The sequence below is a fragment of the Cynoglossus semilaevis genome, chromosome 4 (genome assembly GCF_000523025.1).
Source record: "Cynoglossus semilaevis isolate Cse_v1.0 chromosome 4, Cse_v1.0, whole genome shotgun sequence".
Classification (NCBI taxonomy): domain Eukaryota; kingdom Metazoa; phylum Chordata; class Actinopteri; order Pleuronectiformes; family Cynoglossidae; genus Cynoglossus; species Cynoglossus semilaevis.
In genome coordinates, this window is record NC_024310.1 from 9471892 (window position 1) to 9484840 (window position 12949).

Below are 12949 nucleotides of genomic sequence, written 5' to 3' on the forward strand. Positions count from 1 at the left end.
TCTTGTTTTGTATTAAGACTTGTCGATGTCACACATACATACACATTTTGCGAGTGTTGTGTCCCGGGTGCAGATTGTAAAAATGACCTGAACTAACACTGACCGGAATGTTTTAGAGGACGGAACGGAAATAGTCCTACAGTATTATTGTCCCTCCATTTCCTTTAGTGGTGGTGGTGGTGGTGCTGCAGTTTTGCTTGTTTGTTTCTTTTATCACTGTGCTGTTGTATATTTATTCTGTTTTTTTTCCTTTTACAATTACTGACATTTTAGACGACTTTGGACAACGGAACAAAGAAAGTTTTTTATTGACGTTAAATACAGCAGCGAGGTTCATTAAGTCGCTGGTTTGTAGACGAATCGTAGAGACATGTTGTAACTCATTAGCTTTCAACGGGAGAGGTGGAATGAGAAAACCCTGGTACGTATGGAGTCAGACAGAAAGAGAGACCGCCGCAGCTGGGACTGGAGTAGTCCACACTGCCGAACTCAGCTAGACGACATTTTCTTCCGCCACCATGACTACATCCAGGCCGGCAGCGCGGAGCATAGGGAGTTCTGGACTTTCTTCGACCGATTCCAGAGGTTTAAAACAAAGAAGGACATGTGTTCCTCAGAAGGAGGTAGTCGAAATGCCGAGGATGCTAAAAGAAAAGACAAGGGAAAATCGTCCAAAATGGATATTGGTCTTCCTGTGGAGTACGATGCTCGCTACCGCATCAACTTGTCGGTTTGCACCAGGGACATCGAGGAGCGCCTTGGGAAAACAGGGCACCGGAGCAGAGATAAATCATCTGGGCCTGGTGATCAGGAGATCGCAGACTGCCGACTGACTCTGCTGCATTTTCTGGACTTCTGGCAAAAGCAGAGCTTTAGCAAACTGGCAAAACTCCGTCGCGAACAAAAAAATCTTCCAATCTACCAGTACCGGGACAAGATAGTGGAGCTCGTGCGAAGACACCGAGTGGTTGTGGTGGCGGGGGACACAGGCTGTGGGAAATCAACCCAAGTTCCTCAGTATCTTCTCTCTGCAGGCTTCAGCTACATCGCCTGCACCGAGCCTCGAAGAATTGCATGCATCTCCCTAGCAAAGAGAGTCAGCTTTGAGAGTCTCAATCAGTATGGCTCAAAGGTCAGTCAATAGTCTTATTAGACAAAAATATAAAGCAAAACCTTAACGTGAAATGTGATTATATATGTAAAGAAAAAATCCAGACCATATTACAATTTTATAAAATGGTCAGTTGACTTTTAGAAATGGCATTCTAATTATGTTTTAGTTATCTAACAGTTGAGTAATTGACAACCAAATCTATATACATCTACTAAATATTGTTGTGACTTTCAGGTAGGATACCAAATCCGCTTTGAAGGCAGCCGGACCACAGCCACCAAACTGCTGTTCCTGACAGAGGGGCTGCTGCTGCGTCAGATCCAGCATGACAGGACACTGGCCCAGTACCAAGTGGTGATAGTGGACGAGGTCCATGAGAGACACCTTCACTGCGACTTCCTTCTTGGGGTTCTACGCACTTTGGTGTCTGAACGTCCAGACCTATGTCTCGTTCTCATGTCTGCCACAATCAACATCAAACTTTTCTCTAACTATTTTGGAGGTGCACCAGTGCTGCAGGTGCCAGGCAGACTGTTTCCTATACAGGTGAGGAGGAAGTGGAGATTAGAAGTAAGGGATCAATCTAAGCTACACTATAAACAGTTACAGGTGTGAATACATTTATTTAATAGGTTATGGTTAGAGCATGTAATGCCAAAAGTCTAAAACCTATTACATTTCCCTTTAATTTAACTTTTGGACACATAAATGATCCATGAGAAGTAAACATGTTTAAAAATGTAAATGATTTTTTTCATGAAAAACCCCCCAGTAATTTAATTTGTACTTATATTGTACTGGTTTGATTGTACAAGTCGAACCAGTACAATTTGAATCACATTTTTACAAATTTCTTATGTTAATACATTTATATTCAATAGAAAATGTAAAATATTTGTGTGTTTATACATAACAGCACTATCATTAATATTGTCATTACACCTGTGTGTAGGTGATTTATCAGCCCATTCCACCTGAGGAACAGCCCTCACGTTCAGAGAAACTGGATCCCAGACCTTACCTTCGCATCCTGCAGGGAATCGACCACCGTTACCCACCTGAGGAACGAGGCGACCTGCTTCTTTTTCTCAGTGGTGTGGCAGAAATATCCACCATACAGGAAGCGTGTCAGGTTTATGCCACGCACACTCGTCGTTGGATAGTGTTACCGCTTCACAGCACGCTCTCTCTGGCCCAGCAGGATAAGGCACTTACACATTTGTTTGTAGTAGAGTGAATATATGACATTTGCGTTTTTCAACATGTCTAGTTGTATTAAAGCAGTTCTTCATTCTCTTTTGGTGTGTTGTCATACTCAGGTGTTTGACATCTCACCTCCTGGAGTGAGGAAATGTATCATCGCCACCAATATCGCTGAAACCTCTGTTACTATCGACGGAGTACGTTTTGTTGTAGACTCAGGTATGGAAATCGGAGTAGAATCAAGGCCGGCACTAATTTGAATCTAATCTGAATTGACCTAAAACAACTAGAATGTAAGTAAATGTTGTTAAATTTGCTCTTCTTCAGGCAAAGTCAAGGAAATGAGTTTTGATCCCAAGGCTAAGATGCAGCGTCTGCAGGAGTTCTGGATCAGCAGAGCCAGTTCTGAGCAGAGAAAAGGTCGAGCCGGACGCACAGGTCCAGGAATTTGTTACCGCTTATATGCAGAGTCTGACTATGATGCCTTTGCACCCTACCCCGTTCCTGAAATCCACAGAGTGGCTCTGGACTCCCTCATCCTCCAGGTCCTTTGGAAAGACATTCACTCAGATCTGTCCACCTCCAGTCATAACTTCTGGATAATTTTACCTTTGTTTTCTTCCTATAGATGAAGAGCATGGGACTCGGAGATCCTCTTTCCTTCGTCTTTATTGATCCACCTCCTGCTTCCAGTATTCAGACCGCAGTAACTTACCTTAAAGAGCAGGGGGCGCTCGACAACAATGGAGACCTGACATCTATTGGCAATTTACTGTCACAACTTCCAGTGGATGTTGTAATTGGTAAAATTATCTGCACTAAAATTTGCACTTACCTGCACTTTTTTGACTCCGCATAAGAAGAGATTGAACCCCACCCCATAAAAAACCCATCATGAGTGGCTTTTTTTGTATACATTTTTTTTAGTTTGAGATTCTGGGCTACATGCACGAGATTTAAAATATCATTATGTTTCCTTTTATATGTCTTTCTCTCAGATGAATAAGTCTTATCAATCAAACCAACCTCCTGTCTGACTGATGGTCTCCTGTCATTTTCAGATCTAAATCTGAAGAATTGTCTAATCTGTTGACGTTGCCCAACTTTTGTTGTTTGTATTTGCGTTCCCGCAGGAAAGATGCTGGTTCTAGGCTCCGTGTTTAATTTGGTGGAGCCAGTGTTGACCGTAGCGGCGGCTCTCAGCGTTCAGTCACCGTTTCTGCGCAGCTCACAGCAAAATCCTGACTGCTCCACAGCCTGCCAGCCCCTGCACAGCAACCAGGGAGACCCCTTCACGCTGCTCAACACTTTTAATGCCTGGGTGGAGGTCAGTGGAATAATGTGTGGTGTATGTTTTGAGGGAAGATCGTGACAATAAAGCTGGTAAATTTATGGATTCAACAGGTGAAGGGAGAAAGAGGTGGAGGCTCAAGGAAGTGGTGCAGGAGGCGGGGCTTAGAGGAACAGAGACTTTATGAGATGGTCAACCTCCGCAGACAGTTCCGGGTACTGATCCAACAGATGATGGCAGTTTGAGTTAGTTTGACTAGTTTGGGAGTTATTCTCATCATCTTCCTGTGTGATTAACAGGACCTGCTCAGAAGCCACAGCCTACTGGAAGGAGAGCGCAACGCTGCCCCTGATGGAGATCGTGGGCAGCGCAGGGAGAGGCTCACAGAGAGGAGGAAGCTGCATCAGCTGAAGAGAGACCATGAGCATCAGGAGAAGAGTAAGCGTAAAGTCCTGAAGTTGGAGGAGGGACAGGATGGAGATATGTCCTCAGGATCAGACACTGAGGACACACGAAGAAGGAAAAAGGACAAGGAAGGGTCAGGCCAGGATGTAGACATTCAGGTGAACCCACAGGACACGATTGTCAGATGATTTTTTTTAATCAACTATTAAAGGTGACCCCATGTGGGGACACATGTTACATCATAATGGGCATGATTGTGTCTACTATGTTTATACTTCAAAGCAATGAACAATGTTAATTATTTGCTTGTTCTCAAACAGGAAGTTAAGTTCAAGTTGCGTCACAACATGTCAGAGCTGCAGGAGGCCGTCACTGTCAGTCAGGACATGTCCTCCCGTCATCAGGCTCTGCTCAAGCTTCTGTTGTGTCGAGGCCTTTACCCTCAGCTGGCGATCCCTGATGAACACAACACCACCCGCAAAGACTCAGACCAGGTCAGTCCACATGCAGAATAATATTGTTTGGTTTTAGACCTTAAAGAAAGGACAGCTGTACATCACCATAAAGGAGCCTACACTGATGCACCTCCTCTGAGATATTAACCAATTACAGGGCGTTACTGGGAGAGATGTGTTGCTCTTAAAGAGCCTGTGCTGGAGAACACAAGGAATGAATGAATGTTTATCTTATGTCCCGTGCAAAGGGCATGTGGCTGTTTCCACCTACTCTAAAGTCAGGAAACCTCCATCTATACTTTATTTAGTCTTGTAGTAAAAAATAACAATTTTTATTTCTGCAGGTGTTTCACACGAAAAATAAGCAGGGAGTGGTGATTCACCCGACCAGTGTGTTTGCCAGTGACCCAGAGGTCCTCCATGTTCCTGAGCATGATGCTAGAGAAACGGGTAAACCTCACCAATGTCGTGTTTTAACTCTGTTTTAAAGATGAAAAAAGCACATGAAAAGCACATTGGTGCAACCTCTCCTTTTCCTTTTTAACTTTTGACACACCCAGATGACTGGCCACTGTCCCATAATCAGTGATAACAAAATATTTGACTCTTTCATGACATGGTGTTAAATTTAAGGTTTTACCAGACAACATCAAACCTTTTTCTGTTTCATGTTCATATGTAGTGGATCAATGTCGGGTCTGCAGTTCCACACTAATATCCCTGACCTTATTTTTGAGCCATTTTTTGTTTCCTGCAGGTCCTGATCACAAGGAAAGCACCAAACATCAGCTGCTAGCCTTTGTCACTCTGCTGGAGACCAACAAGCCATATTTGTCCAACTGTGTGCGGATTCCAGCCCTGCAGGTTAGTGACAGGTTATTGGACATCTCTGTGTTCATCCTGAATTCAGAGTTTGAATGTGTTAATCACCCAGTCACACAACAACCCACAACTCTGACTTATTCACCCTTTGCTCTCCAGACTCTGCTGCTTGTTGCCAACTCTGTGGACAGCAATGCGGACTGCACACGTCTGGTAGTGGACGGCTGGCTGGAGGTGGAGTTGAAGGAGCCAGAGGAGGCTCTGAAGGTGCTGTCCACAGCTTTAACCCTCAGGACGGAGTGGGAGCGTGTCCTGCAGGTCCAGCTGGGACAGAGCGCACAGGCAGAATCAGCAGCTCCAGGAGTGTCTCGCAAAGCCTTGGAGAAGCTGATCGACGGCTTGGTCCGGTTCCTGCTCTACACCGAGGTACTACGCCACACCGATCTGGTGTCCTGTGACATCATACTCCCCGCTCTCTCTGTTCATGCGCCGTCTTCCTCTCCAGGTCATTTACTGTCTGCAGCGACTGACAGCTCTGCAGATCCAGAACCTCTACATCGGCCCTTCATCTGACCTGTCTCGTAGCAAAATTCCAGATGTGAACCCTCTGTTTCCAGGAGCCAAACTCAAGCCACACCACATTAAAGGAGGTCTCATCGTCACCAGCTTCTTCACCTACAACTGCTTAGCTGTGAGTGATCACAAAGAGAACTGTGGGTCGGCGTGAAACGAACACAACAGACATGAATGTCTGTAAATTAAATCTTCAAAAATCAACTTGTCTCTCAGAGAAAACTAAAATTAATATCCAAACATTTGAAACAGTAACAAATAAGTGAAAAAATCTTCCATTACTATTCTATTTAATCTTTCACAACAGTCTGAGTGTGAGTTGAATGAAAAGTTAACATATTACTGTCTTTCATCCATCCTTGTTTGTCATGTGCAGGATTCCAGGGATCTCTACAGCGAGTGTCTACGCACATTCTGGAGTTGTCCTAACTGTGACCTCTACATGCCTCTGACTCCACTGGAACGCATGACGCACGAGGCCTCCTGCAGGCCGGCAGGGGAACAGCAGCAGCTGGAGGAGGAAGGTCAGCATATTTTTTTTTGTAATATTATTTTTATAAGGTATTTCTTTAAGTTTATTTCACTAACTGTTTATGTTTTGTTGTTTTTTTTAGAAGCTGGGCGGGAAAAAGCCACCTCATCCTCAGTGTCCAGTCTCACCAGAGTTTTCCACTGTGATGTTTGTAATGAAGACCTTACGCTCACCCCCACTGAGATCCTCAAACATAAACGGCAGCACATGTATTCTGTTAAGTAGCTCTTTTTTTTGTTCTTCTGCAGATTCAGATTTTTAATTGAATGTTGTTTTGTACAAAAGCAGTAACTGAAAATACTTGTCTCAGATGGTAGTTTCTGTTGATGTTGCAACAAATAGAACTGCTGTCTTTGAATAAAATATATTTCTGAATCTTTAGTGTTAAAACAAATCTTTATAGTGATAAATACCTGACCTTGCAAAAGTAGTAGAAAAAACTGAGACTGGGGGAAGATGAACAGGAAGAAATAGAAAACATAAGACAACAAAATCTATTAAAGAAAATAAAGGATAGAAATAAATAGGAAGAAGGAGGTAGAAGATATCTTTCCTGTATCCTCAAATATCCTACAAATAAATGCCTTTTGAGTTGAAAATAAGTGACGGAAGACGACACCAATTTAAAATATAGAGTGAGGGTTTAATAATGATACAAACCCACGATATGTAACACCTCAAAGCAGCACATTGGCACAAAGTCAGAAGTAAGACAGCACGGAAGATAAAAACTTGTCTCAAAAAAATAAAGAATCAGAATAAATATCTCAATAAATAAATAAACAGTTAATATCTCATCAATTACTTTTCAAACTAATAAATACATACATTACAAAATATGCACGTTGGCAGAAATCAAAACCGAGAAAAAAAAAGAAAGAAAATAGTACTTAATACAGAGTTACGTAGAAATCATAAGGTATTGATTACTCAAATCAAAAGGCACATTTATTAAGATGTAGGGGTCGGAGGGGGCGGGGCTAGGGGCTGCGGTTGTGATCACATCACTGTCCTTTCTGGATTCAATCACCTTTTTCTGACCAGGAGGAGCAGACTGTGCATTGGCTTCACTAGTTCTGTGTATATGCACCATGGGGTGAAGACAAGTGTTGGTGTGTGTAGATGTTGCACGATTAGCGGGAAATTTGTCGGAAAGAAAAAATGACAGAACCAGGGAATGGAAGTCAGGTGACGGAGTTTTTTTTTTTTTTTTTGGAGCTCAGATAAGGAGAAAGACACAGTCAGGAGTCCTGGTCTAAGAACTTGGAACCTTCTCCCTTTTCACATACTGAAACGCTGCACTGATTTTATATTTGAGACAAAGGATGAGAGACAAAAGTAGAAACTTTCTATTGGTTCCTCTAAATTTGTCGAATCTAATAACCTTATTCCATTTGACACAAAACAATAATTTTCCATTATAATGCTTATTGTAAAAAGAATATTTAAAAGTTAACAATTTAGCATTTTATGATTAACAATTCAAATTTCAGCATAATAAATATCAAGTCTTTGACTGTATCTCTGGCAGTAATGTCCTGCTACTGGGTCAGCACCCACAGTGGGTTGTGGGAGATTGTATTGAGATTAAATACTGATTGTTTTTAACAAGATTTTAAAGCATATAAAACAAAGCATGTTTAAAGTAAAGATCAATATTAGTGCGTCATAAAATACAGCAGGTCAGGAAAGTTCAATTTAGAGACTGGAAGTATTTTTACTAAGTCATTTAAGATAAACTGCGGACAGGTTTATTTGTATTTTTTTTTAAAATACAAACAATTATTTTTTATTATTTATTTTGGTCAGAATATTTCTATATTTATATTGTAAATATTTGTTGTCTTTACAAATGTGGCTGCTTGTTATAAAGTTGAGTAGTTTGTGTTGTACAGCTATGAATCTGTTTGGTCTGGAAATGAAACCGGCGTCCCTATTGGCTGTTCCACTTTAAGTGTTTCAATTCGGGTTCCTTAAGTGAAAATAGTGCAGCTCAAGTAGTGGCAACAACCTATACTCGCAAAGAAAAAGTAAAACAAGAAGCAAAAGAAACACACATTTTATGTGTGACTAACGCACATACAAAGTCAATGTAAAGATGACGAATAGAACTTTGCGCAACTCTACCGGTGTGGGGAACGTGACACGAGGACTCACCAAGACTCAAAACTCGATTACTTGACTCTCATTTTTAACTAGGACCAGCTGGGAAAATGGAAGGGAATGGAAAGAAAACATTCTAGAGATAGGGCTTTACGGTAGACACGAAGAGTCCGTTGGTTTTTTAGGTACAGTTGTTTACCTGGGTGAGCTGTAGCCTCACTCCCAGTGAGTGTTTACTTTACAGTTAATTGGTTTTAAAGTCTATTCTCAAACTTAATTCAAAGCTCTATGAAGCAGCCACACAGCCCTGGGTGGAATGAAGAAGCCTCAGCACCAGACAAACTGCTCAATGGAAGTGAAGGGGTTAAAATAGCAGCTTTTTGGGAAGAAACAAAAACCCAAAACAAAAATACTTAAAGCGACATTCAGCAAACAAAGACATTCCCTCCATTCAACTTTGTACAAGCTCCTCCGTCTCCATCCTCATCACAGGTTCCACAGTTCACAGCACGCACGTTCAAAATCACACGTGTGAGCTACATGCTGCTACTCACAGACAGGTGGGTTCCCAAATTTTTTTTTTAGCGTTTCTCCTTCACACTGAACACAGCAGCTCACCAGAGTATTCACTTCTCTGTATCTTCTGCAGGTTTTTCTAAATGTGATGACTGGTACAAAAATACTCTCTAAGTTTATTGTTCATTGCACTTAATTCTCTTTTCCTGTTTTTCTTTTCATGTGACGTCTCATTCAAAGGCCCAGACACATCTTTAGATTCGCAAGCGCAGCGGACTGGTCTTGGTTTTTGTCTGGGGGACGAAGTGTCATCTCAGTAGGTAGACTAGACTCTGGAACAGAGGCCTGTTTTAAGCACCTAAACTAATTCAACACCAACAGTGGTCGGACGTGACATTTTCTATTCAAGTAGAAAATATGCAAAAGAATTTTTTAGGAAATGTGGTCTCAGGACTGACAGATGGTTTGTGTGTGTGTGTGAATGGATTCAACTTATTATAATGAATTACATTACGACTTTTAAGTTTTTGTGGTTGTCATTGCAACTTCCCCTCAGACTAATTGTCCCTTTGTGTTTGATAACCTGTCCTCGATTCACTTTGGTCTGACCGCAGCAGTCTCCGATGCTAATACTCTGTGTTTTGCACCCATTTCCTTCATTGGTCTCTCTCTGCTTTATCTCCTTTCACCAGGGTTGGAGAAACATTTGAGGTAAAATTAGAGGTAAAGTGTGATTTCTCTTCATCTGACTGATAAACAGGCCAAAATCTCATGTTCACGAATACATGTCTGTGTGAGCGGTGGGCAGTAGGTGGTGATGGGTGTTGGGTGTACTCTCGAAATGGTTTACATGTAATAAAATATACCAATTTAAATTATTACAATCAATTTTATATATATAAACATCTTTTGTTTTTGTGGGATTTTTTTTATCTTTCTAAATAAAAAAAAAAACGGACATTTGAAACAGTGTACACACCATCTTTGTTTCTGCCACTCTTCTTGCAACATAGTCACCGACTGCTGTGGAACTGTAGAAGAGCCAACCTTGGGAAATCCACAATGAAGGCTCCAGATGACTCCCACAGAGCCTGGTCTGAGTACAGCACACCTTCAGCAGGTGTGGACCACAGAGGAAGGCCCCAGGTTGAAAGTAGAAAGAGCGGAATGCAGTGGAAGGCCCGGGGGCTTTGGAGGGCCACGTCAGAGGTCTGGCTCAAGGAGAGCACCAACTTCCACCTCCTACATCCCTTCAAATGGTCTCTCCTTTTGATATCCAAATCCCCCAGGTCCAGGGAACCCCTCCCACCCCCAAGCCTGGCCTCATCGGACCGCCTTGTGCTTTCCCCCGCAGCAGCCACACCTTTCCCCACACCGTAGGCAGGCGCGCAAAGGTAGGTAGCAGCACATGCAGGGCACGAAGAGCGACAGGGCCAGGAGGGCCAACCAGCGGGCACAGCAAAGGGGGTGTGGGTGACCCCCCATGGAGTCATCACATGAACAAGGCTCCCAGAACTCTCCCTCAGAGTCTGACATGCAGTGGTAGAGCAGGCTCTCTGCACACCACACACAGGTCCACTGGCGTAGGCAGTGCAGGGCTGGGTCGGGGGCATCTCTGCAGCGGCCTCGCCCATTTTCTGATGCGCTGAAAACAGAGCGACAGTACACACAGCGAGACGAGCAGGATGAAGCCTGAGGACATGGGCTGTCGTCGTCTGGCGAGATGACGCCCTGGTCCCCGCTGCTGCTGGTGCCTCCTCCCCTCTTACGAGTCCGTGAGCGGGGCGTGGCCAGGGAGGCGTGGATGCAGCATGGAGAGGGCGAGCCTTTTCCCGTCTCCTGGGGCGAACCGGCACCTGAGGACACGCCTGACACAGCATTGGGCATGGACGTACAAGTGGGCGATGATGAGGACAATCTCTGGGAAGCTTTACTGTCCAAGCTCACTGTCACATCACAGCCCGCAGTTCCCACTCCTGCCAGCTCCTTCTCGAAGCGAACCACGCACAGCTCTGACTTGTCCTGGTGACTCCCTCCACCACCCACAACTACTCCACCAGTTAGCCCCCCAACCATAGTTCTGGTGGTACCTGCCCGTCGGTAGTCCTCATAACCTCTGGACCCCCAGAGGTCCTTGCATGGGTCCACACTGCGAAGGTCTCCTTCTTCCAGCAGAGAAATGGTAGGTGAAAGGGGGGACAGAGGGGATGAGGCTGGGGGGCCCACAGGAGGAGTAGGTGGAGCAGGAGGTGGGGGTGGGGGTGCTGGGGGATTTAACACAGGGGTCATTTGAGAGAGCTGGTGCTGTCCTGGCCTTGTGTGGATCTGTACAGGAACATAGAGAGAGTCAGGAACAGAACAGTGTGTAGTGTGTTTACAGATGCCCACCATAACAAATGGTTTGTTTTTAAAAAATATCAAACTTGGTCTGAGTAAACTTACTTTTGTGCCCCAAAAATTCTTAAAATGTCAAATTTCCCCAAAGATAGACTCCCTCACCTGTGTTACTAAGAATGATTCAGAAGAGGCAAACACATGCATGGCACTAACAAAGCTTCTTTAACAAACTCTCTTTCAGCTGACCCTGACACTTTGCCCAGGAAAACATCAGCATACAAACCTTGCGTCTTCGTTAAGGACAAGTTCTACATTCTCACCGGAAGACACACTAGACACACTAAAAGGTAAAAGCCTCACCTTGTCACACCACAAGAGGGACATTCTTTACTCATGGTACAGTATGTCTTAATAGTATTGAAACTCAACCAAGTGTTCCAAGTATCACCACTAAACATTTGAAAAAACAAAAGTTACATTATATAAAACTTTCTCAAAAATGACTAAAAATACACAAAATTGCCTTAAAGTACTTAGCTATGTCCATTTTTGTGGTTAAAATTCGAGAAAAATATACTTTTTGGTACGCCAACTTTTGATCACAGTAAAATACTTTAGCAATACGTTTCTGAACCAAACTTCGAAAATAAATGTTTCTCAAAAATAACTAAAACTACACTAATTTGTCTTAAAATACTAAAATTCAGAAAATATATACTTTTTTGGTACACCAACCTTTGATCACAATAAAATACTATACTAATACAAAATAAAAGTTGGTCAAAAATGACAAAAAATTGTCTAATTTGCCTTAAAATACTTAGCTATGTCCATTTTTGTGGTAAAAATTCAGAAAAAATTTACTTTTTTGGTACACCAATGGTACAACCCTTGTCTGAGGACCTGTCGTGTGATTGTTTTGTGTGTTTTCTGTCTCTTGCCAGTGTATGTGGGTTTCTTTTGTGTATTTGCAAGATCACATGACATGTAAACTGTAAGTGGATTGGTTGATGGCGCCCTTTTATACCGACTGGCGACAGCCCTCTTCCCTTCATCATCTTTGAGCTATGTCCTGCTGACACCTTGCCCTGTGCTCCGTGTGGTTTATCTGATGTTACATTTAATTCCTTGTAATTAGTAGCAATGGAGTGAGAAGCCCTTGTTTTTGTTTAAAACATTTTGTCTTTGTTTTTTCTTCAATTCCTCGCAAAATAAAACGCTGCTTTAAATCTAAAACATTTAGACTTGGCCACATTCTTGGGGATGAGAAGCAAAAAGAGGGCTATAAATTGCGCTACGTACCAGTTCCCCTTAACGGGAGACTTAACAGCCAACTTTTGATCACAGTAAAATCCTATACTAATAAGTTCCGGAAAAAGTATTAAAAAAAAAGTTGGTCAAAAATAACCAAAAATACACTAATTTGCCTGACTAGAGTAACTATCTCCATTTTTGTGGTTAAAATTCAGAAAATATATACTTTTTGGTATGCCAACCTTTGATCACAGTAAAATGCTATACCAATAAGTTCCCGAACAAATCTCCGAAAACAAATAGTAAAAGTAGTAAAAGTTTTTGGTGATTTTTGAAATATGCAT

At 42.6% G+C, this 12949-nt stretch overlaps 2 protein-coding genes across 5 annotated transcripts in view; one reads left to right on the top strand and one right to left on the bottom strand.

The window, feature by feature from the left end:
* Nucleotides 1–144: 144 nt before the first annotated feature.
* Nucleotides 145–7256, top strand: dhx34 (DEAH (Asp-Glu-Ala-His) box polypeptide 34). The gene is made up of 16 exons (XM_008308981.3): nucleotides 145–1132; nucleotides 1349–1660; nucleotides 2067–2321; nucleotides 2434–2536; nucleotides 2645–2862; nucleotides 2946–3120; nucleotides 3451–3644; nucleotides 3722–3823; nucleotides 3908–4171; nucleotides 4334–4507; nucleotides 4813–4918; nucleotides 5226–5332; nucleotides 5450–5716; nucleotides 5796–5981; nucleotides 6240–6387; nucleotides 6478–7256. Exons 1-16 carry the CDS (start codon nucleotides 428–430, stop codon nucleotides 6618–6620), a joined length of 3459 nt encoding a protein of 1152 aa, XP_008307203.1. The 5' UTR covers nucleotides 145–427; the 3' UTR covers nucleotides 6621–7256.
* Nucleotides 7257–8145: 889 nt separating this feature from the next.
* Nucleotides 8146–12949, bottom strand: part of spred3 (sprouty related EVH1 domain containing 3) — an 11820-nt gene continuing 7016 nt past the window's right edge. For all 4 annotated transcript variants that reach the window (XM_025054850.1, XM_017032286.2, XM_025054849.1 and 1 more), the window contains one exon: nucleotides 8146–11339. In XM_025054850.1, coding sequence (XP_024910618.1) covers nucleotides 10338–11339 — 1002 coding nt within the window. In that variant the 3' untranslated portion in view covers nucleotides 8146–10337. The remainder of the gene's footprint in view (nucleotides 11340–12949) is intronic.